The 21,651-nt window shown below is 42.9% G+C and overlaps 1 protein-coding gene across 2 annotated transcripts in view; it reads left to right on the top strand.

The window, feature by feature from the left end:
• Positions 1 to 21,651, top strand: part of necab2 (N-terminal EF-hand calcium binding protein 2) — a 77,317-nt gene that overhangs the window by 48,635 nt on the left and 7,031 nt on the right. Inside the window, exons 8-10 of one of the 2 annotated variants that reach the window (XM_078082600.1) lie at positions 1,895 to 1,974; positions 6,991 to 7,047; positions 20,930 to 21,042. In XM_078082600.1, coding sequence (XP_077938726.1) covers positions 1,895 to 1,974; positions 6,991 to 7,047; positions 20,930 to 21,042 — 250 coding nt within the window. The remainder of the gene's footprint in view (positions 1 to 1,894; positions 1,975 to 6,990; positions 7,048 to 20,929; positions 21,043 to 21,651) is intronic. The other variant, XM_078082601.1, reaches the window with a different exon arrangement.

Raw genomic sequence — 21,651 nt, forward strand, 5'->3', positions numbered from 1 at the left:
AACCGTTACCACCTCGAAGGGTGAATGCTGCTATGCCGAGCAAATAACATTAAAGATAAGATAATCCTTTATTAGTCCCGCAGCGGAGAAATTCACAGGATCACAGCAGCGAAAAGTTAAAACGAGATGAAAAACTATTATAAATAGTGATGAAATATCAATAAACCACAAATAAATATGTAATAGTGAAATATGTTACGTACAGACAGAACAATTAAGTGTTTGTATAGCACAGTGTTGATGTTGGTGCACGTATTTAAAATCAGAAACATCCATATGGGGGGGGGGGGGGGGACCAGAGATGACACGGTGCAGCCATTGGGCCTCCAGCGCGCAGCAACTTGTGCCAAACATACTTAAAAACAACAACAGACGTAAGCAGGGTCGAACAAACATTTGTGAACTTTAGCGTGTTAGTGTAATGATTCGTGTGAACACATTTGAATACCGGCGCACGCAACAGGAAGTTAAATTGGGTGAATGTTGATTAACTCAAATCAGGTTTAATTGAGGAGAAAGCCTATAGAGACCCCCCTCACCTCGTTGCTGTAATTCCTCCCACACTTCTATAATTGAACTAGACACTTAACTTTCTAAGTCTGTCTGAATGACCACTGGGCTTTTATCTCCGACCGTCTCCATGGTTACAGGCTGAGTCGACGCGAGTGTTTGCGGTGCAGGGAGGAAGCTCCTAATTGACTGGCTGTTAAAGCTTTTAATGAAGAGCGGTGCAGCCGACGCTCCAATTAGCTGTGAGGGGCCATCGGGGGGGTGAAAGAGGATGGCAACCCAGGGGCGAGCGCAGGAGGGCAGTGAGGAACCAAGCGAGGAGAGAGGAAATGAGGGCACGAGAAGGTGAAGAGAGTGGCGTGAACGACGTGGTGGCAACGCGGTTTAATTTTACATTTCGAATCGATAAGACTAAAACGAGAACCATGACGTTCATCTTTCGTCCAATTTATTTTGACTGAAATCCTAGTTCTTTAGAATGAATAAATAACATGCTGTGTTTATAAAATTGTCAAGGTTGGGTAGGAAGGCAGGACTCAAATGCAGAGTTCGATTAACAAAAGAAGACTTTAATAGTCAATAGGCCACACACACACACACACACACACACAGGGCAAAAAGGCAGGCAGGATGATTGACAATGACGTGACAAGTGACAGGAGACACACACTGCTTAAATACACTAGGGAGGTGCAGGTGATTGGACACAGGTGGAAACAATCAGACAATCACAGGGGATGACAGGACAAGGAAGGAAGTGAAGTTACCCGGGGAGACAAGAAGCAGAAAACTACAAAATAAGACAGGAAATAAAACCACACCGTGACAAAAATGCTGTTTAAAACAGCTTGATTTCATCCTGCGTATACATCTATAGTAAAGTATTAAAAAGCATCAATGCACATTACCTCATTGGCGGCTTTCATTGCAACAAAGTAAACACTGCCAAAGTGCCAAAGTGAAATATCGCTAAAAGACCAAAGATAATTACAAAGAGCCCAGTGGAATACGAGAGCACCTCAAAGAAGCGGGCTTCCCATTCATCTATTCCTTTAACCGTCCAAGTTCCCTCCGATAAACAGATATAATTGTCTATTTATCAGCCTCCCACTTTACATGAAATATTCATGATGGAGAAAAATAAATGAAATCACAGAGCAGTGAAGAGGAAAGAGCAAAGATAGCGTAGCATCATGTGGTATGATCGTTCAGGTACTGCACGGTACCTGCTCGGTGCCAGTTTGTCAACTGTAAGACAAAGACAACGCCACCGCGCTCACGTCTGAGCAAATGTAATCGCTGCGCAGAAATGGCCCATGCAGCTCAATGCACCGGTTGGCTCCGCGTGTTTAGGTTGTGTGTGTTGTTTGTTTGTGTGTTGCAGGCGCAGTAGAGGTGAGGAAAGAGGGTCTGGACACTCAGATCAACCGGCTGGCTGAGCTGATTGGACGCCTGGAGAACAAGGTAGGAACACACGCGCACACTTGTGCTTGTTTTGGTGGCTTGTGAGGACATTTCGTTGACTAACATTGATTGCCATGAACCTCTAACTAACGATAAGCACCACATTCCCAACATCAACTGTAATTAAAGCCTTTTTAGGTTGGCAGTGTACAACATTTTTCTTATTGTGAACAAAGGGAAAACAGATGACAATGATTTGATTTGGTTAACTGTTGCCTTTGTATCGAAATTGTGGAGGATATTGTTTTCTCTGTGCAATCGATCACTTATTGTCGTCCAAAACCAATAAGAAGACGTCAGTGAGAGACAACAAGAGACTGGTTCCCTCATCACCATGGAGACACACACACTCGCACGCAGCGTCCCGAGCTGTACACGATCAACTCTCGCTTCTGATTAAAGCGAAGCGGTAGAAATTACAGAGGAATATTTTTCCCATTTGAAGAAATGAATCATCAGTAAGAGCAAGTCAATGCGTATGTTAATGTGTGACGCTTTTAAATATTAATAAGTCCACCGAGCATTTCTGTTTTACCTGGTTTTAAACATTTTAGGGGCCTCGAAAGTGTCCATCTAAAAGAAATATAGTAATACTACTGGAAAGTATTGAGAGACAGACGAATAAACTGCATAAATTGCTGAAACAATGGAAAAACAAACTCTGTTGCACTTTTGGTTTCTCTTTTAGATTTTTAGCTGAGCTCATCCTGAAGACTGCGAGCGCTGCTCTATCAACTAGAATCAGCCCCAGTCGGCGATCTTGTCCTCGCACTAATCTCCTTTTTCACTAAGTGGTCAGCGTGTTGAGGATTTGTACATCTGAGATGCTAAACTGTCCAAATTGTACGATGCCGCAGCAGCAGAGTGAATTTCAAGGTCAAGGACAGTAAAGGAGCAGCGGGTTGGATAAGGAGTCAACTAACAATGCAAGATGGAGAGGAAAGGGCGGAGGTAGGGAGGGGACGAAAACAGAGACAGGGGAGGCATTTAAAGACCTTTTGTCCAAACGTCTCGTGCCTCCTCATCCTTCTCTCCTCCCCTTCACCATTTTTATCCCCTCTGTCCCCTCATCCCTCCCCTGTTCTGTGTCTCCTCACCCCACCTTCCCTATTTAGTTGTCCCTCCGTCCCCCCTGCATTGCCTGCGTCCCGGCCAGTGCTGGACATGTTAAGGCTAATGGAGCCTCAGCAGACTTGGCTGTCCTCGGGTAAAAAGCTGGGCCACTTCAGCAGAAAGAGCTAAGAATAACTAAACCCAAAGTATAGCCAGGGGAGGGAGGGAGGGGAAATCACTGAAAAGAAATACAGTATGAGAAGAAGAATGAAATGGAAGGGAGTGGCTCATGTTTGATTAGATCGTCTATATTGCGTGTTTAGAATCGACCTCTTGCCCTTGCCCGGATGCTAATTTGATATTCTTCTCACAAACGGTTCAGGTTTAAGCTGAATTGCTTCACTCAGTCGAATGACCTCCGTGGTGGTGGTGGGTGATTGAAACGCCTTCCACCAAAGAATCGTTCAGTAATCACCTGTGACCCTGAAGCCCTCCTGAGATTCAATTACTCTGCTCACAGTGACGGTGGCACAAAAGGCTGTGTGATCCTTACCTACTTAGACAGGCACTGAAGACAGGATCTCCACGGGAATGATTTATTTAAGTTGTTTGTTTGTTTTTAAGACGGAGAACTAGCCAGTAATGAATTGGGTGTTTGACAATTGTGCAAAGGGGAAAGCAGAGACGACAATGAGGTTGCTTTAATTTCTCCATTCTTTTTCCGTCTCATAAACAAGCCAAATCCAAAGTGACAAGTCAGCTATCGGGAAGGCAGCTTCAATCATGGCCCAAATAACCCGAACAAAAAACATTGTATACCCTTATTAATGAGTAACAATGAAACAAGAATCTGTGCGAGTTAAAGGAAAGATGATCAGACCTGACGTCGGGCAAAAACCTTCCTGCGTTTGAACAATTCACTTTATTTTCTGTAGCCCAAAGTTGCAAATTATAAATTTGCCTCAGAGGGCTTTACAGTGTGTAAAATGCCCGTCCCGAAACCCTCACACAGGAAAACACCCCAAAATATGATTTAAAAAAAAGGCAAAAGGCAAAAACCTTAGGGAGAAGGGCGAAGGAGGATCCCTCTCCCGGGATGGACGGAACAAACAAGGCAGACAAATCCAACGCAGTCTAACTTGGAGAGGGACGGTCACGCTACACCAGATCTCCATGTGGAAACAGCAACGTGTTCTGTGGCGGTCTGACCTTCTGTGTCTGTGATGTCCATTCTCCCGGAAGCGTGACGTTTTGGTTTCCACGGTAACTCCCCAAATCACCTCCACATCCGCGTCCCTGTTTTTCTTCCTTTGTTTTTTTGTTGTTATGTGAACTTTTGACCTTGAGAGGTGCTGGTACGTGTTTAGCCAGCGGGTTCTATACACTAAGCTACGTAACTGGCTGTTGGCTGCGTCTTTATATTCGGCGTAGGGACATCAAAGTGGTGTCAATCCTTTTAAGTAACACTTAAAATGAGAGAAAATTGTAGCATTTCTGAAAGATTATCTTAATCATGCGCAAATAACATAACCCTTGATAACATCTTTCAAGGGTTATGGTTGACTTAAAGACAGAGAGATTATGTGAAATACCCCCCACGTCTCTTCAGTGTAGACTAGAAACATTTTAAAGATGCAATTCTCAGTTTATCTTCAGAGTAAAATGTTTTTTTTTACAAGTACCTCACTATCAATCCTCCTTCTGCTGTGAATGGGCCTAAATTAACATTTCTCTCGTAAATGCTCATTTACTTGCCAAACTTAAATAACATCCAAGAAGAAAAAGAAGTTATACAACATGGCTTTTTTTTTTTAATACATCCTCTCATGCTTGTATAAGTCTTGCCAAGATGCTACATTACAAGATGATTTTCTTTCTGAAACAAGGAAATTCCTCTCAAAATGACCCGTCCAGTGACAACACAGAAAAGCCCAAAGAAAGTTTACATTGTACTTTTATTTTGGAGACTTGTTTTTTTCAGCATAAGAAAACCCAATGAATGGACATTTTCCTCTGGATTACATCTTCAGAAGGCCAGACAACCGCAGGAATCATATCAAAACCAAACATGTCTTTGAGGAGGCATATTGAACGTGGCTTTGCCTCTCTGTTTGGCCTCAGCATTACCTGCGCCGACGCCAGGATTAAGGCTGTCGGGGAGTCTGGTCGAGGAAATGATATTATCACACAGCGTCAGGGTGTGAGTGAGGATGCAGTGTGTCCGGCTAAATCCCGCTCCCCCGCAAACCATCCTCAGAGTGGCAAATTCATGTTGCTTTTGGTCTGACTTTTTGATTCACCCACGTCGTCTCCCCCCTGCCTCCCCGTGGAGTTCTGTTTGTTCCCTCGGTTTACAGAATATCACTATTTATTGCTCTCTGTGTGCCACAGATGAGAAAACGTGTTTCTCACCTCAACAAAGCTCTCTCAGGATGATAGAATTTGAATTTAGTTGCTCATCGGGTGTTTGCGACGCCGAGATAAGGGCAGATAAGACGGCTTTCTGCTCCTTTTTTGCAGCAAAATAGTCTTTCATAATTTGAACTAGACTACAAACCGACAGAAAACCGTAAAGCTTTTCGGCAGCTTTTTTTAACATGCAGAGGTGAAAACTTCTTTCTTTAGTAGCCGCTGTCACAGGATAAAACAACAGACGTCGGCGGCAACAGAAATTCTTCAGAAATCAAATTACGCAAATTCAAATTCAAATTCACGCAAAGAATACTGGATAATACAAAGATAGGAAATGAAGTCCTGCGGTCATTGATCATCAACGACATCCGTATAACGAAACAAACATAAATCTTGTGAGTTCGTCTGATTAAATGTCTACGTGATGGGACGTGGCTCACTTGCATTGACGCAACAGCGGACGCTGCTGACGCTGCGGTTCCCCTCAGCGCTACGGGGCATTTTTCAGCTTTCTTGTTCAAGTTCCAAGGGCAACACGTCTGCCGTCAACTGCAACTGTTCACGTATTGTCAACAGTTGCGGTTGACAATACGTCTGCAGTTGGGAACGTATTTTACTGGCAACCAGCTGTTGCAACCTGCATAGCACCAAACCACAGACCACCATGTTAGCTCCCAGCTATTCAGTATTCAGCATTTTTCTCACATGTTGGTGTGGAGTGAATACTGAACTTAAACGTCATCGGGTGGAAAAGGGACACGGCCTGAATGCGCACATTGTTGTTATTGGTACCCTGCTCATACATGTATGCTGAGCCACCATCAGTGAATGGAGCTTCAAAAGGATGCAGCCATTACTCATATTAGTTACCCGAGTTCACTTTCTATTGAGTGAACAGAGTCGCTTGTGCACACAGAACCTTCCATTTCAGTTCAGTTGCGACCAGTCTGTCACATTCAACTTAAATCTTTTCATCCTAGAAGTTTCTGGTATTTTTTACATTAACAGTTTGCGTGCGTGTGTGCGTGTGTGTGTGTGTGTGTGTTAGTTTCCCTTACCTGCTGTGTCCGACTCGTTGGCATTCAACTCTTCTTGCTGCTGCTGCGTTGAGTCTTCATCAGTCACCTCGATGACAGACACACACACGCAGCGCTTACTGGGATTTATTAGAGCACGTGTAAATAACTGTGGAGGAGACAACTACACAATCCTTCATCCTCTTCAAAATGCACCATTGGCCTACTCTGTTTTAGAAAATGAATGATTAAAGTCATATTTTCACCTTTTATAAAAACCAAGGAATGGATAAATGTCGTGTCTTCCCGTATTTGCATGAATCCGCCCACCTCTCCGTTCCCTCCTCCTACATGGCCTGTTTTCATCTTTCAACCGATATCACGCACCTTCTTTCATGCCTTCCCTCTGCTCTCATGTCTCGTCTCCACTAATACCTCCACCGTCTGCTCCGGGCTTTGGCTGCAGTAGTTGATGTCGCTGGTCTTGTTGATTGACACGTTGCCGCTGTTGTTGTTGTTGTGCTTCTCGTTGCAGACTGTCTGGCTTGATCTGCACCAGAGGCTAACAGACACAGATGGTACTACCAGCGCAGTAAGTAGACACCAAAGGCACCAGCATTGTACATTACACCGCCACGCACAGCCCCGGGTGCATCCCTTAGTGCTGCCCTAGAAATGCCAACAAGTAGAGCAACAGCGGCTCAGGCTGTGTTACAAGGCTGGGCCTTTGTGATGTAATTAACACCAGGAGCACACCAAAAATAATCCAGGTCTCACCACCTGTCCCATGGGCTCTGGTCTTTTGAATGATTTCCCGGGGAAGGTGCTTGTTTTGTTTTCCGTTGTCTAGATCTCTGTTATTGTCCAGAACAGTTTATAGAACCTCGAGTGCTCCGTGGAAGAATGATTCTTCTTATCGCCCGATATCCAACAGCCACAGAGAAAACAGCAGCTTTAGAAACATGCTGCATGCTTAGGCTGTGTGATATTCTCCATGATAACAATCAATGGATCTTAAGAAAAGCCGTGGTAATGCGTGTGCTTTGAATTGAACTGATAAATCCGACCATTTTCACTTTTTCAACTATTTGACACCGTTTTCCAATATTGTTTCACCCGCGACGGCGATCACACAGAACACCTGCCGGCAGGGAAGCCGAGATATGAGTGTGCCAAGATGTTATCTTACCGATGTTAATGCCTGTCTGTGTTAGATAAAATACTGATCCATTATATTCACATGCACTTTCCACAAAACATTTCTCCAATGCAAAGAACATACTTTTGAGAAAAGTACCTGCAATAAAAATAACTGTGTTGTCTCATTGATGGGATTTGCTTGTGCAGTCGTTCACTAAATTGATTCTCGATCCATTACTTTAAATAAATTCGGAAAGTGGAAGTAAAGTAAAAAGTAATATTTACACCAACTAACAAGTGTATCAAGTGAAAATAAATTCCATGTCTTCTCGTTATACCAACTGGGTGTCGTACATGCATGATTAAGTTTTGTAAATCTCAATCATTGAGGAACTGCGGTCAGTCAATAAATAAATAAAGACGAGCTCTGAATTAAAATCACCATTAGCCCTCTCAACAGGAGGAAACAACAAAGAACAAGCCATTTCAGAGCAGCCTTTACTCTTGGCCGTGGATCGTTCTAGCGCACCTTTCTCTTATTCATCATCATATCTGCCTGTGGTCTCTATCGGAAGCATAATAATATGTAATATATGGAGTCGTTATTAAAACAGAGCCGTGCTTCAAAGTAAAGGGTCCAATTGAATGAAGCTGTCAAATGAGCTACGTGAGCATAGCAGTTAAATGATAATGTCTGTATGCTTTTACACTCATAATGATGGTGCTGATAGACTGATGTTTGCTGGCTATGATGCCGACTATATTCACCAGCTTAGACTGATATGGCGGCAAATTACTGTCAAAATTCGAGAGCGCAGATCAGGTTGATGCGCGCGCGTAAATCAAACATGAACTCAAACATGAGCGTGAACTTCCTCGCTCGCGAGGTTAATCTCTGCTCGCGCGAGGCGGAGCCAGTCACCATGGTCTCTACACCTGATTGGTTACAAACCCCGTCTTTGGATTGGCTGGAGTGGTGCATCCACACAACTATAGAAGCCCATTTCCGCACTGTATAACTTGTCAAAAAACAAACGCCCCCCTTCGGTAATCGTAGTGAACCGTAGATGACAACCAGCTACAACCATCATTTACCATCATTACCGGCACATTAAGAGCAATGCGTCCAGCTCACAGACCGGTCCGTCAGTCTGAATCTGAATATCTAATAACTACCGAACTATGGAGGAGCCTGCGCAGATCTTGTATATCACATATCACATTCACTACAACCTCATTATTATTTTTTTTCAAAAAGTCAATCCGTATTGAAAGTTTTACAGATTCACAGATTCAGACTTTTTTTCAGGTATTTTACAAAAACGGACCGTTCTGAGAGCTGGACGCACGCTCCGCGAGCGAGCAAATATCTCGCGCGAGACGAACTTTTGCTCGCGCGAGACGGAGATTTGCTGGCGGATGTTTGATTGTACCCTATGGTTGAATGCACTTATTGTACGTCGCTTTGGATAAAAGCGTCAGCTAAATGACATGTAATGTAATGTAATGTAATTTACGCGCGCGCATCAACCTGATTTGCGCTCTCAAATTTTGACAGTGATTTGCCGCCATAGACTGACTACCGTCTTAGTTTAGTCTGTGTAAAAAATAGCAGACCAACCGACCAACATTCGCTTCCCTGGAGCCATTTCTGCTGAGAGTGATAAAAAGTACATATGGCCCCAGATCCGTATCACAAAGAGGTAAAAATCTGATATTCTTCTGCCTGCAGGAGACCAGCATAATAATCACTTATTGCACATTTACCCACAGCGGTCGGGCCACTTATGGCTCCCCATTAGCGGCATGCAGTGAGAGAGTGGCTTGACAAAATTGTCCAGTTGTCATGGGCACCGACACCGAAAAGGTTTTCCTAGGAGACTGCTTACATGCACTGATAGACAGAGAAGTTGCATGTTATGACTTAGGATTTTCCTAAAAAAGCACGTCGAAGCAACTCCATAACCTCCCAAAAAGGCTTGTGTGGGAAAGCAAGACGACGACGAGGAGGCAATACATAAATAAAAAAACAGAAAATGAATAAAAGGAACCAATAAAAATAACGGACTTTAAAGTGCTTCATGATGATCCATATCCATGATGTCCTTATTTTTACGTCAGCTTGTCCCAAAACAAACAGTGGCGCCGTGAGGGTTTCCCACCTGCCCTTAATGTTCTGAACTACACCGATGACACAGCCTTTGGGAGCTTTCAGGGTTCTGGCTTTAGCCCAAGGACATTTGAACGTGGAGTGAATCGCCAATCTTGGGCGACCTCCGAGACGCGGCCGCCCCACTGCAGAATGGAACAGGTAGAATAGGTGGGATTCGAAACGCCGATCGCCGTTCACCGATCGAAAACTAGCTCGAGTCAATTAGCTCTTCCAGGAAGCGCACACAGAAGAGCTCCATGCAAATATTACATAACACATGCTCCATTCATCCGGGCGTCTCCTCTCATATGCTGTCAGCCTGTACACTATCTACCATCCAATCAGGAAATGCCCTTAAAATTTAAAAACTGCCTCTTGTTAATCGGGTGCCAATTAATGCTCAAGTGGCCATGTGTGTCATGTTTTTAGTTATTCGCATTTATTGAAGGCACACCTCTGTGATTAATCCCAGACCGTGTTTGCAGGCTGTTGTGCCATCTGTTCAAACCAGGAGAAAAGGGTTATTATCTATTTCTAATGTCAAACAAGTTCAAACAAAATACAAAACTACTGAAAAATTTGCTTCGAATTTGCATCATCCGCCTTTCACGGTTGCTTGATCCCCCTGAGCTCACTGTTCCTCAGTAAACTCCCTCTCCTGCTTCTGAACACAGATTACTTTCAACAAGGTCGTGCTTCTCTTCACCTTTACATTGTTTCACTCTTCCTCCAACGGCTCAATCCGTCTTCCCCCGACCTTCCTTTCTTCCCCAGAAAGATTCAAACGTGATTCCCCATCATCTCCTCTCCCTTTAATAATCCCTCGTCTCCACACAAAGACGAGTCACCAATGGGATAAATCTCCGAATACAGAGATACTTTAAAGCAGCAGTGGTCGCGTTGAATTACCAGGTGAATTTTGTTTGCAGCGAGTGGCCGACTGTGGTTTCTGTCATGTAAAGTAGGTAAATCAATCACATGCACTGTATCCTATCAGTCTTTTGATCCTATGGAGGTGTAGCAGATAAAGAGAGAAGAGCAATACAATATGCATACGAAACATTAAAAAAAAGGCGAGAGGTGAGTAGGACAGATGGGAAAATTCAGGGTAATAAAAGTGAAATGAAAGAAATGAAGACGAGGAATCAGAAAAGGCACAAGCATGTTTCAATTTCTTAGAAGAAAGGTTTTTAATACAAACAAATCTGTCAGATAGATGTTCTTTCCTTGGGTTTTCATCATGACATGTGGCATCTCTGCGCTGCTGTTTGTCTAAATGAAACCCCAAATTAAGACGCTCAGAGCAGAGAGAACAATCCCACGGCAACACTCGACTACTTCCTCCTTGCAAAGCTGCAGCCACTGAACTCTTTGTCCCGTGTTTGATCTTCCAAGAGAGATCACATACATGCACTGATGTTCAAAAGCTGACCGACGTGTTGTAGACCTCCAAGCCAGCACATTTACCTTATTCCACCAAGACTGAGGGGCTACAGCCAACAGAGCAGTTTAGTGAGGCTGTACCTGCTCCCCCTCAAAGTCTCAGCTGTTTGCTGTCCTGAACTCTCCCTTGACATCCGGACAGCAGAAACTTAAACCTACCTCACAGTTCAGTTCAGATGCCTTCGCTCGGGAGCATCAATGTCCCGTGCAAATCCATCTACTGTACCACATATTGTGAAAGATTAGAGCATGGACAACATGAGGGACGAGGGTTCACCCAGTCACGCCAGAACAATCACAGCAACAACCAACCTTGCTGTGGTTAAAATGATGTTGGTCTATAGCACACTAATCATTGGGGTGAAACTTTGTGTAACACTCCCTTTAACACTTTAACACACCATGCCAAAGACTAAGAGATGATTCTTTCCAAAATCAGAACAGACCAGCAAACAGATGAATAAAAAGCAATGTGAGGGAAACCAAAGTCAACATTTCAATATAAGCCTGCCAAGACTAACACGTGATGGTGGTGAGAGGGGCTACTGAGGAACATGTAGGCTAAAATAATGTGGGGTTAATTAGTAAGAACGTCTGCATATGGATGGAATATTTAATATATGCGGAGATAAGCTGTAGATAAACGGAAGGTCAGAGGAGTAGCCGAGGTTCACTTTGAGAGTCGGGACGCTCGAAAGAACCGTATGAAAAATAAATCAAGAGACTATAACCGTGAATATTACCGTATCAGCAGGTCATGCACTCCACAGCAGCTCTCGCTCAGATGGCCATGCTCTTTGAATTATCCATAAGAGCGAGGAAGCTGACTCAGGCAAGGCGAAGACAACCTGTGAATTTATGATACCTGCCGTCTTACTTCAACGGTACATTTCAGCCAGCAAAGCGTTGATTCTGTCATTTGGAATTTTAACATAAGAGTGATTTTTTGCTTATTGTTATTCCACCCCCTGATTTTTTACACATGAATTGTGTTTTTTTCCCATGAAAAATATATATTGTCAAATTTTGAACAGAGGTTTGTTTACAGTAAACACAGCACGCAACGTGACAGTTTCCCTCTGCTTCAATGTACTTCAAAGGAACGTTTATTCACCTTCTTGCCGTGAGGTAGCTGAGGAGATTGATTCCACTCTGTATGTAAAGAAATATTAAACCAAAGCCGGCAGTCACCCAACAGAGCTCAAAGTAACTGGAAGGCACTTTACTTCTGCCAAATGTAATTAAAGGTTTCCTCTCCTCATGCTCAGGTAAGCTAACTGACGCCCAGCTGGTCTAACACTGACATGAGAGGGGTATCAGAGGGTATCGGAGGGGTATCGGAGAGGTATCAGAGGGGTATCAGAGGGGTATCAGAGGGTATCGGAGGGGTATCGGAGGGGTATCAGAGGGGTATCGGAGGGTATCGGAGGGGTATCGGAGGGTATCGGAGGGGTATCGGAGGGGTATCAGAGGGTATCGGAGGGGTATCAGAGGGGTATCAGAGGGGTATCGGAGGGGTATCGGAGGGGTATCAGAGGGGTATCGTCTCAACTAAATCCTGGTAAGAAAGCATTTTTTTTCCTGTAAGTTGAAGCAGGGAAACGGTTGTTTAATCTGTCAGGTGTGATAACAAAATATTGCATTAATATGGTATAATTAAACCAATAAATTTAGTTTTCTTTCATGATGCTCTTTTTTTTTTATGTCTCTCATTTGATTTGGCAAGTAAATCACCACCGTAGCATCATTCATGCTCCTCATTCATGTTCCTCCATTATGCCAAAGACACCACGGGTCCATTCGGCTCAGAGCTCCAGCAACCCGGGGACAGTTTCTGATTTGTCAAAATTAAGAAAAATATAGAATAGAACAGGTTTTCATGTGTACAGGCAAAAGGTTTTACAACTGTCAGACCAGGGATATCACTTTTAAAGATATCTATTCGTATTTGAGAACTGTAATTGATATAATCCCACAACGCTTTACAGCAATATAGAACCTCTTCGAGGATATTCTTTCCAAAGAAATCTGTTGTATTGTTCCCGGAGGGAGGATGTCTCTCTCCGCCCCCCACTGAGAGGTCACAGCCGGCCTCCTCTAGCTTGCATTTGGTTTGAAATGCAGGAATACAAGTAAGTTGTGTTGAATTTACAATTGATCACTGTTCTTCTCAACAAAAGTATTCCTCTGCAGTGGCCTGACCGGTCTCATTGATGCTTTGGCAATAATTAACGTACTGTCACACACATATAGACTCAAATGCTGCCAAAGCTTCAAATTGCAATATGCAATATTCAATGTGTTCTTTGATATTGAAACATCAGTCTGAATTTAGAGGGATCATTTCACAAACTGTTTCACAAAGATTGACAGTGAAGCCTTTTCACACTAAAACCACTGCTGGCACTCGTGTGCCTATTTTGGTGACTCATTGCACAGTATCGTCTTTCAGTACAAAGACTAATGATGAATGCGGCGGTTTGTTTTGGTTAAACCGCTGCACTTATACTAAAATACTTACTGAGACACTCATGATTTATCCACTGCTGAGTAGTTCCCAAACAAATGCTCTTTCTTCGTCTCTTTGAATGACTTCAGAGTTGCTTGACAATAAGAAAATAAAATAGAAAGATGCAAATAGTAGAATGCAGATGTCCAATTGCTTGAACAGAACGGTCTACTGAATTTTTTCCAGCAGTCCTGTTTGGTAACAGTCAAAAAAAACATTGACACAATTCTCTGTAATTATTCCAGTACTTACTTGCAATGCTATTACCACCTATAAACTTTAAACGCAACACCAAGGAAACGTATGATTGGTTCATAAAAGACACCTCTGTTGGTTAGAAGAGATCTGGATCTTTTCAGTGTCTCTCATCTCGGTGGCACATGGTCCCTAAATGGCCTCAGTCCCCGGGTGACTGTTTGAGTTCTTGGCGCTGGATATTGTCTCTGTAAATTCAATAACTGCTTTGGTGTGCTTTAATCAACCACAACGCCTCCTCTGCACTGCAGTCACATGTTTAGTCCACTGGAGCTGGGGAAACTGACAGCTTGCTAGATGTGTGTGTGTGTGTGTGTGTGTGTGTGTACGTGTGGGGAGGTGGGCTCTCTTTTTCACTCTATATATATATTGTATTATATTTTTAACTTTGCCTTTATTGCCTTCCCTCTCTCTTTTATTTCATTGACCGTTGGGTTGCAGACTCGTATCCAACTGACCACTTCATTTCTTTTCCTTTTTCATTTCTTTTTTCCAATTCAAGCCAAGTTGGTTTTCTTCGTGCAACAACAACCTTTATGCTATGATCAATATCGATTAATAAAGCAAAACGGTAGGCTCCCTTTGGACAACCAGCAAGAATTCATTTAAAAGACTGCTGAATGCAGCAGAAGGTCAGAGGGAATAAAAGGAACAGCAAGACAACAAAACAACTGAGTGGTTCAGAGGAGGAAGAGAAAGGATTAAAGCTCGAACATGCACTGAAATAAACAACACAAAGGCAGCTATTTTTGTTGAATTGGTGCCTTTAATCAGCCCATGGAATCACGGCACACTTTAAGACCACAGTGAAGCACTGTCTAACTTGAGCACCAGTTCAAACTTCAGCTTCATGCTTAGAAGCTCGTGTTTTGGGGTCGTTGCTCCAGGAAACAGCTTCCATGTTGTTCGCACTGACCCAAACAAACCGAAGAAAGAGGGGTAAAGTCAAACATGTCGCTGAGCTCCTGCTACTCGCTGAGAGAAGCTTCATACCGAGAATGCTCCACGCATCTCAAGATGTCAACATTGACTTGAGCAACAATTTGGACAGATGGGAAAAGAAGGAGCAGAATGAACGTATTGATGTTGGGAAGAATTCAAGAGCATAGGGGAACAAAGTAACTCCGGGATAAGAAAGTGAATTGTGATATATTAAATGCATGCAGTCGTTCTAAAGAAGCCTCCAGTTGCTATGCCTCTACTTGCAGGTCATTATGGTACAGAAAGTAGCTCATTGGGTCTGAAAGAAGCAACTGTGGGGCAGAGAGAGCTTCACAGAGCAGCTCTACAGGCGGGTTTGCATCAGTGGATCTGGCGGAGATCAGATGTACTGTATGTGTGTCAGAGTGTGAGGGAGAGAGGCAGACTGAGAGAATGTGTTAGTAAGGCAGAGAGGGATGAAGGATTGAGGGAAGGTGGCGTAATTTGTCCTTATCGTGACATCAGTGGCAGCTGCCACGTCAGTTCTGTGTTCTTTATGACGTTTGCATGCTAAGACATCAGCGTGTACCCACTAATAAGAAATGATCCATGAACACATGAATATGCAGGCCGCGGGGTTTGAGTGGCACATTAAGTATCGTTTCACGACTTCCAAGAAGCTTTTTATTTTATTTGAAGCTACGTATTTCTGCAGGTAAAGAAATCCCCTTTAACTGCCCCATAAATAGACATTTGTGGTTGCTCTAAAGATGAATGAGCAAACCTGCGGTCCCTCAGTACATGATGAAACCTCAAAGCGTTCGAAGCAGCCGTTCACCCTAATGCCAACAGGCAATTTGGCCCATTTCAATTGCAGCAATAGCTCAGAGATTGAATTTTAATACTCATGATCTCATCTGAGCGCTGCTACAACCAGCGCCTGGCTCCATTAACTAATGCTGTAACTTGTTTTGTTGTTGATTTTGTGTGTGGGTTTTAGACGTTAGGAGGTAATTGCGGTGTCTGCATGCCACTTGTCAGAGGACTGTCATTCCCATAGATTCGCACCCACAACAACAATTTATACAGCCAATTGCACCAAAAGTGCACAATACGTCAAATGTGATTTTTAGGTTGTAGTTTTAGCTGCAAGTGACAAAAGAAGGATTGAGCTAGCTTTAACTCTCCGGTTCTTCTACGGCAGCTATCATAAACTTTTCGTATCGTTTACAATAACTCACAGCTCTTTAGAGTCCATTTCTAAGATGATTATGATTGTACTCATTTCTTGAAACATACTTACTACTTTGAGCCGAACTACTAATTAAGCATTCCACTAGTCTTTTTCGTAATCAAATCAATTAACCTAAAAAGAAAAGAACATCGTAGCTTGTCTAAGGTGCTGCAGGCCAGAAGGGATGTTGTTCTGTAAGTGTACAACTTATGTTTATCATAAGGTATTTATTCCTCTCCCACTGCTGCAGAGAGCAGGTCGGCGTGAAGTAAACCGACTGTAGTCAGCCATCTAGTTAGTGCAGCTCGAGGGGAAATAATATGAATCATGATGAGTTTTTCGCTTTTGCTATTTGAATAAATGGGGGAATCCTTGAGCACAGTGGGTAGGATGGGAAGGGGGAGAAGGGCGAATGAGTAGGAAGGAAGAGAGTTGTGAGGAAACCAGATGGGGAAGATGGGGGGGGATAGTAGAAGAAGGAAACATAAAGCACAGCGTGAGGCAAGGGGGGGGCAGACGAGGAAGAGGTGTGTGTGGGGAAATGAGGGGTTTGATAATGAGAGAAGGTGTGAAGAGAAGATCCCAATGTGGTATTTCCTTGTTCCCATGGTAACGCCAGACTGATACCCCCTCCCGTCTCTCTCAGCAGCACACATTCACATATCTTTCTGCCCCTCTCATTTTCATACCCAATGGGACAACAGTCCACACTAAAGTATGCTAAACACACACGTGTTTCACACATGCAGAACAGCACATGTGTCCTTGATAGATGGTGATAATCTCTGCATATTTTGTACAGTTGTCAGTGCAAAGCCCCACTGAGGTGTTTGAGGGGGAGACGGAGAGGGAGGATGACATACATTTGTAAATGATCAAATTTGACACACTTTTACCTAATTTACATTTGCCAGCATATGTCCTCGAAAGCACATAAGGATTTGGTGGATTGTCCCACATGGTGGGATATTTCTAACCTTGGCGCCTGCAATGACTGTTTTAAAAATGAATCTGCGTGAGACTGTGTTCAAATTGTTCACCTATTTAAGTCACCACGGACTGCGTTCCAACCGCACACTACCTTTGTATCCATGACGTTGACTTTGCGTGCGCAGGAAATGAGGTTTGAGTGTGTGACCACCTCCCCGATATACATTTTTGTCCCTTCTGATTGTTCAACGGCTGCGAGGAAAAAGGTTTAAATAATTTACTGCTTGCTTGGAGGAAATTATGATGCGTGTAAAAGCACGAGAGCTTACTCATAATGTGCAGCAGAAATCTTCAGTGGGAACTGACTGCTGGTAATAACAGAATTTAGTAATTGGGTATCTAAAAAATAAAAAATAAAATAAAAATCTATCTAAAAAAATCTAGTAGGCAGCACGCAAAACAGTGTGTGGTTTGCAGTGTGTTAGTGTGCAATTTAGAACGCAGCCATGTATGTATGCATGTTCATTATGTAATTCACTGTGAAAGCTCAATGCAGAGCTTAAACTCCATGAAGTAATGAGCCCCTCTGACCGGAGTGTGTGCGTATCTCCAAACCGGCAGACGTTTAGTGAATCACGCCTCGGTTCATCGTAACTACGCATATAATGTTTATTTAATCTCAGATGTCCTGCATTTTGAAGGATTTCAGGAGGAGGGTTTAGACATTGTGGCTTTCGGTCCGTTATGTGGGAACACATTTTGATTTCATTCTACAGAAACCAAGACCTTGACGTCTGTCAGGCGAGGCGTTATCCTTCAAATCCCACCAGCGCACCAAATCAAGACAGTTCATGACCACTTAAGTTATTTTGTCACACGTTATTGCACGCGAGGTTTACAATCTTTATTAATTATTATTGTTTCATGGTGGATATAGTTAAAAGTTTCACTTTGAGTTTTATGTCCAGTTGTGTTTTTCAGTCAGGTTTGAGTTGGGAAAATAAATGAGCAGGATGTAAGAAGAAGTCAGGACGGGGTTAACAATGTGGGCCACACGGAGCCAGAGATCCATCACCTCTGCAGGACAGAGGGGAGCAGATGTAATCGCGCTGATTCGGTCAGGGAGGCCGGATGGTTAATGGAGTGCGAGCGATTAGATTAGCAGAGGCTGCTGGGCAATGTAGTGTTTCTAATTGAGTTGGTAGGTTTGTGTGTGTGTGTGTGTGTGTGCGTCCATGTCTCCGACTAGTCTGCACGGCAGACATAAGGCTGCACAGGTACCCTCCCGTTGACACGCCCCTCTGCAATCATAGCAATCATGTATCAGTGCAAACAAGCAACCAGGTGTTTGTTTTTTTTGCCTCGTGTCACCAATTAGAGTAAATGGCAGCAGATGAACTGCGATGTCAAGAGATAAACACTGTTGAATGCTAATAAAACAGACAAGCAAAGTGACACAGCACCCTTATGCACAAGTGGCTACAGATGTGATGAATGGGAACAAGCTGCATAATATTCTGCTAAATATAGAGAGAGCTCGCACTGCTATTTAGAGTTAGACAACAGATGCACCACGAATGTATTGTATCTTTCCCGATGATATCTGTAGTCTCTGTCAGAACTTAATATAACATCCGAGGACACGGGTTAACTGATTAAAACAGAACCAGCAACCAGTCGGGGTCAGCAACAGAGTAACCACAGTGATTTCTATACAGATAAATAGGATTCCAACAACATTTGCATGCCCAGAGGAGAACCAGAATATTTGACTTCAAGGGAAGATCAGTGTTGGGAAGAAAGCGCTAGGTGAGGTAAAAATAAAGTAAGAAGAGAGGAAGACAAGCCAAAGTCAAATGGATTAACAAATGGTTTGAGCAAATGTAGAACAAGTGGCTGGATACTAAATCACATTTTTCAGCTCAGTCACTATGTATATATATATAGTTAGTGATCTCTCTGCTTGGTTTCTGCTTGCGTGTACTTGCTGCTTATGACTTCAGGTGATCCCCACACAGTCCAATGAGGCTCAATTATTGACGACATTGCATTCTATCTTAAGGATTGATCAAAATAACTATCCCGATGGCTTCTGCAACGGAATACCCATACGTATCGCGTTTACACTTGAATTGGTAATCAGCAGACTTCCATTTCTCTCTCTTCTGCAGCTCATTGTGTTTATGATGACTTCTTACTGCACTAGATGTAGAGAACACATCTCTTCCAGCATGAGTAACCGTTAAGTTGGGTGCATGTTCCTTTTATAATTATTAAAAGTTGTGATTCTGTTAAGTACTCTCTGTAGTTCATCTCAAATAACATTGACATTTCAAATAATTTAACACCTTATTCAAGACGCCTTAAATCTGACAGAAAATGCTTTTTGAAAAGCCTGCTGTCTCGGTCAAAGTGCTGTTTTTGCTGTGGAATTGTTTGTCACCGGCACCCTTTAAAATGCCAGCAAAAACACCTTTCACCTATGGGGGCCTCTCAGAGATGGATTGTCCGCTCATTACAGATTCTGTTTTAAATCACGATGAGTGAAGTGCAAGAAGAAACGGCCGGAGGAGAGAAAGTAGGTGAAACGAGAAGGTAAATTCTGACAGTTGAAAAGTGAACTGCAGGAAAGAATGAATACATATTTAGATATATTTATATGTAACAGAATGAGATTATCTTAGGGTAGGTATTTCAACACAGCGTGTGTGTGTGTGTGAATGTGTAACACTGCAGGAGTTCTGTAGGTCATAACGGATTAATTTTTAATTGTACTGTATTGAGCTGTATACAGTAACGATCAACACCAATTTCTTTCCTCTTCTTATAAATTGGATTCATATAAATATCCTCCGAATGATCCTCCGAAGCCGAACTGCACACCACTTCAGTTCGCGCATGCTCGCACCTTTCACGCGCTGACGCTTCTGTTACGTACTGCTGGGCCACCGGGAGGGAGCGGCTGTACTTACTCATTGAGTTAAGATCATTTTTTTCTTCTCACACAGACAAACACAAAGGTCACTGAAGATGCTACAGTTACATTATACAGTTTGTGTAATCGACCAGTGGCTCCACAGGAAGTGCCCATCCGAACATTCCTAAAGACTCTGTGAGATCAAGAACATTTTGCTTATTTCTGCAGAATAATTTGGTAACGGAGAAATGTAGCTTTAGGGGACGCACGACTCTTTCACCGCAGGTGCTTAAAGGATTTGCAGTCGTATCGCAAAGCTTCTGGTTACCTGCAGATGCTATCAAAAATCCACTGCGGTAGGTAGATAACGACGCAATGTCATTTCTTTCAACGTAATTGTGGTGCTAAAGGTCTGGGATCACCGAGGCCAAAGGATTCAGGGGATTCAAGCAAACACACTGCTGTAGGCGACGCATGGGAAGGGACTATAGAAAAAGTAGAAATGGGAGAGAAGCTGAGGTCTTTTGGTCCTAGTCGAGAGTCTATTAGGTCACTATTTCATTTTGTGTCATGCAGAAAAACTGTGCTGATGAGTTTCCAAGAAACTCGTAAGTACTCATCTCTGGTAAACACAATATTTAAAGAGTGGCTTTTGCAAAATTGTTAAATTTCTTGTTCTTTCAACAACCCAACCGGGTCTATAGGAATTTGTTTCTATGAGGCAGGTTTGTTGTTGTTTAGGTTTAATCATTTAAAAGGTACAGTACTTACTTATTTGAACCAACAAACTCATAACTGAGAAATGTCAACTGATAAAGACATACAAAGTCAGTTAAAAAGTCAAGTGAACCTTTACTTTGTTTCGTAAAGAACCTTTATACAATATACATGAATATTTGTATCTTTGTATGAAACACAATTTTGTTTACTTCCATAAAACAACCTAAACTTCTCTGTCTCTCTTCCCCTGCAGTCCTTGCTCCTCATTCGTCACGAGATGGTGGTTTCCCAGAAGAAGCTCGGCGACTTCTGTGACGCTCTGAAGCAATATCTGAAGAATGTCTCCGCTCAGAGAGACTGCTTTCAGTAAGTCTGCACACGCTCACAGCCGCCCTGCTGCTGCCGCTGGGGCAGAGCGCAGCACCATAATCCTACTCTTTTTTTAATATTTAATGTGCTCCATTTTTAGTGTCAGGGCCTTTCGGGTTTTTCTCACTTTGACTTCCATCTCAAATATGATCTCCTCTGTTCTTTGATGTTTGAACATACACCGTTTTGCTTTTTTCGGCGTAGTTCCTGATCATCCTTCCTCAATCTGAGAAAAAAAAAAAAAGTCAAGTGGTTTGGATCGGTGATTTACTAACAGCATACACAATATGTGTTAATTAAGTCTGATACACTCATAGCTTGCGTATTATAACGTTACTTTGACTAAAACTTCAGGGTGCCGTGAAACGGTTTTATATCTAAGGAGATTTCTCCAGATCCCGGACTCAATGTTCTGTGTGCATAGTCCACAGACATATTGTGCATGTACGCCCTCGGCAAGACTCTGAAGATGTGGCTCTGCTGCAACTCTTCTATTTGTGTTACAGTTTCTCCCTCCAGTTACTGCAGTCTATACTTTGGAATAAAAAGTCTGCAAGAGGGGCAGAGGAAGAAGGCTTGACTACTCCATATTCCACATTGTAGATA

The sequence above is a fragment of the Gasterosteus aculeatus genome, chromosome X (genome assembly GCF_964276395.1).
Source record: "Gasterosteus aculeatus chromosome X, fGasAcu3.hap1.1, whole genome shotgun sequence".
Taxonomy (NCBI): domain Eukaryota; kingdom Metazoa; phylum Chordata; class Actinopteri; order Perciformes; family Gasterosteidae; genus Gasterosteus; species Gasterosteus aculeatus.